The sequence below is a fragment of the Anabrus simplex genome, chromosome 9, assembly GCF_040414725.1.
Source record: "Anabrus simplex isolate iqAnaSimp1 chromosome 9, ASM4041472v1, whole genome shotgun sequence".
NCBI classification, from domain to species: domain Eukaryota; kingdom Metazoa; phylum Arthropoda; class Insecta; order Orthoptera; family Tettigoniidae; genus Anabrus; species Anabrus simplex.
Genome location: NC_090273.1, coordinates 152,510,485 through 152,512,650, shown reverse-complemented (window position 1 = coordinate 152,512,650; position 2,166 = coordinate 152,510,485). Strand labels below are relative to the sequence as shown.

General features: G+C 39.2%; 1 protein-coding gene across 1 annotated transcript; it reads left to right on the top strand.

The window, feature by feature from the left end:
• Window positions 1-352: 352 nt before the first annotated feature.
• LOC137502169 (uncharacterized) lies at window positions 353-1,814 on the top strand (the record flags this gene model as incomplete). The annotated part of the gene is made up of 2 exons (XM_068229179.1): window positions 353-427; window positions 1,635-1,814. Coding segments are annotated over 2 exons (255 nt in total), but the record flags the coding sequence as incomplete, so codon positions are not given.
• Between the last annotated feature and the right edge of the window lie 352 nt (window positions 1,815-2,166).

Below are 2,166 nucleotides of genomic sequence, written 5' to 3'. Positions count from 1 at the left end.
AATGTCAAGTCCGGGTTGGAATTCTTACCCCCAGCGTGCCGAAGGAAATGGTGCCTTTATCCTTTACATCAAAGACCAAATGCACATTGGATGTTTCTCTCTATTGAAATAGTGTCACGCCATTTTCGTTCACAGAATCATATCAGCAGCTGATGTGGTGTCTCTTAGGCCTATTTCACACGGAGCCACCACATGTTTACATTGAGTCAAACAGAGCTTTTCACACGAAACGCGACTTCCTGTGCGGCCAGTCCAGGCGTATGGTTTATCTGCTAGTGTTTCAAAATGGATACAGTACTAGAACAGAGTGATTTTGACATAGATCAATTCATATCCTTAAATCAATCAATCGAAGTCCGCTCTGTGGGATTTGACTGCTGACGAATACGCAAACAGGGATTTGAAGAGGAAGAATTGGGAGGAACTGGTAACTCTCTTTTTTAACAGAGAAGATGCATCAACTGCAGAGAAAAATGAATTTGGTAAGTTTGATGGTGGATAAATTTACATATTCAAAAAGGTGGGAGATGTAAAAAATGAGTTCGATCACAAGTTGCCCATTCACTACTTTATTACTCAGAATTATTCGAAATAAGCACTACATATTAATATTAAATATTTTAAAGGAGATGGTAAAATACCTTCCTCAAATAAATACTTTCAAATTACACGATATTGCCATTCTAGTTCACCATCGCCACTGACAAAGTAGTCAGCAAACTTGTCCCTAGTTGCTATAGCTGCACTTGTTCCTCTACTTGTCATGTCTCACTGGAGATCTACTATCCCCTCAATCGTGAGAGTTTCATCAAATTTGTAGCCATTTTTAATCCTTACGAAATTATGTAGTATACAATATACAATTTGCAAAGGACACATCTACATTCATGGGTCGATGGAATATTCGCCATTTGTTACTCGAAATGCCAAATGCACATTCTATGTATCGATGAGCATGAGAGTGGCGGTAATTGTAAACGTTTCTCTTAATTGTCAAAGAACTCTTCCCAAAAGGACGCATCGCATGATCTGAAAGGAGAAACGCCTCTTCTGCCACAATTACATACGGTAAACGTCACCAAGTTCATTTATAGGCGTTCCTTCTGACAATCCCAACGTATTGCCTTTTATCGCATCACATAAACCACTACTCTTGTAAAAAGATGAGTCATTTTCTTTACCGTATGCACCGATATCGACAAAAGTAAACATATAGTTGGAATCACACATTGCCAGTAACACAATAGAAAAGAAGTGTTTATAATTGTGGAACATAGAACCACTACGCTGAGATGCCAGCACAGTGTGGGTAGTGTGCTTTACTTCTAAACCCATCTGATACAGACTTCTATTTTGATGCACACGGTAAGGCTAAACAGACACTTTTCATTGTTCTCCATATTTCTTGGCAAACTAGATTTATAATCTTGCTTACTGTAGATATCCCCAGCCGGAAATAGAAGTGAAAGTCAGTGATTGAGCAGCCACTAGCAAGATATCTGTAAAATGTAAACAAAAACCTGCAAAAACCGCCGTTACGTTCATTGTGTACAATTATATGTAATGTTATATAATAATATACAAACAGACTCTAAACAAGGGTCATTTTCTATATTTCAGGAAAAATGTGACAGAGAAAATGGAAACCTCTCAGAGACTGCTACTACAGCGAGCGGCAACGCGTATCTAAAATGAAAAGTGGGGCAGGTGTTCAAGGGCAATCTTCATCAGCTGTCCTTCCTGCAGAAAGTCATGACGAGTCTAATAACATGGAGGAAGGAGCTTCTGAAGGAAGCTCTCCTGACGGTGAATAGCCCTCTACAAGTTCTGCAACACCAAGTATGGAAGAGAGGGGAGGGAAACTAAAGAAGATATCTCCAGAGGTCGAACACTTGGTTAACGTGCTACAGACTGGTATTAAGTCACGAGATGAACGAGAACACTCAAGAGAAGAAGACGATGATCGGTTATTTTTTATCACTGAAAAGAAAAGAATTCCGGAACACTTTTTTTTGGTGTTCGAATGCAAATTATGCAAGTGATTGACAGTGCTTCGGAAACGGACCCGTCTTACAACTTTAATGTACACTAGCCATATTAATTCAGTCAGCAGCGTCAATATGAAGGACAAAAACAGGATTACATTTTCTTCAGCACACAACACAA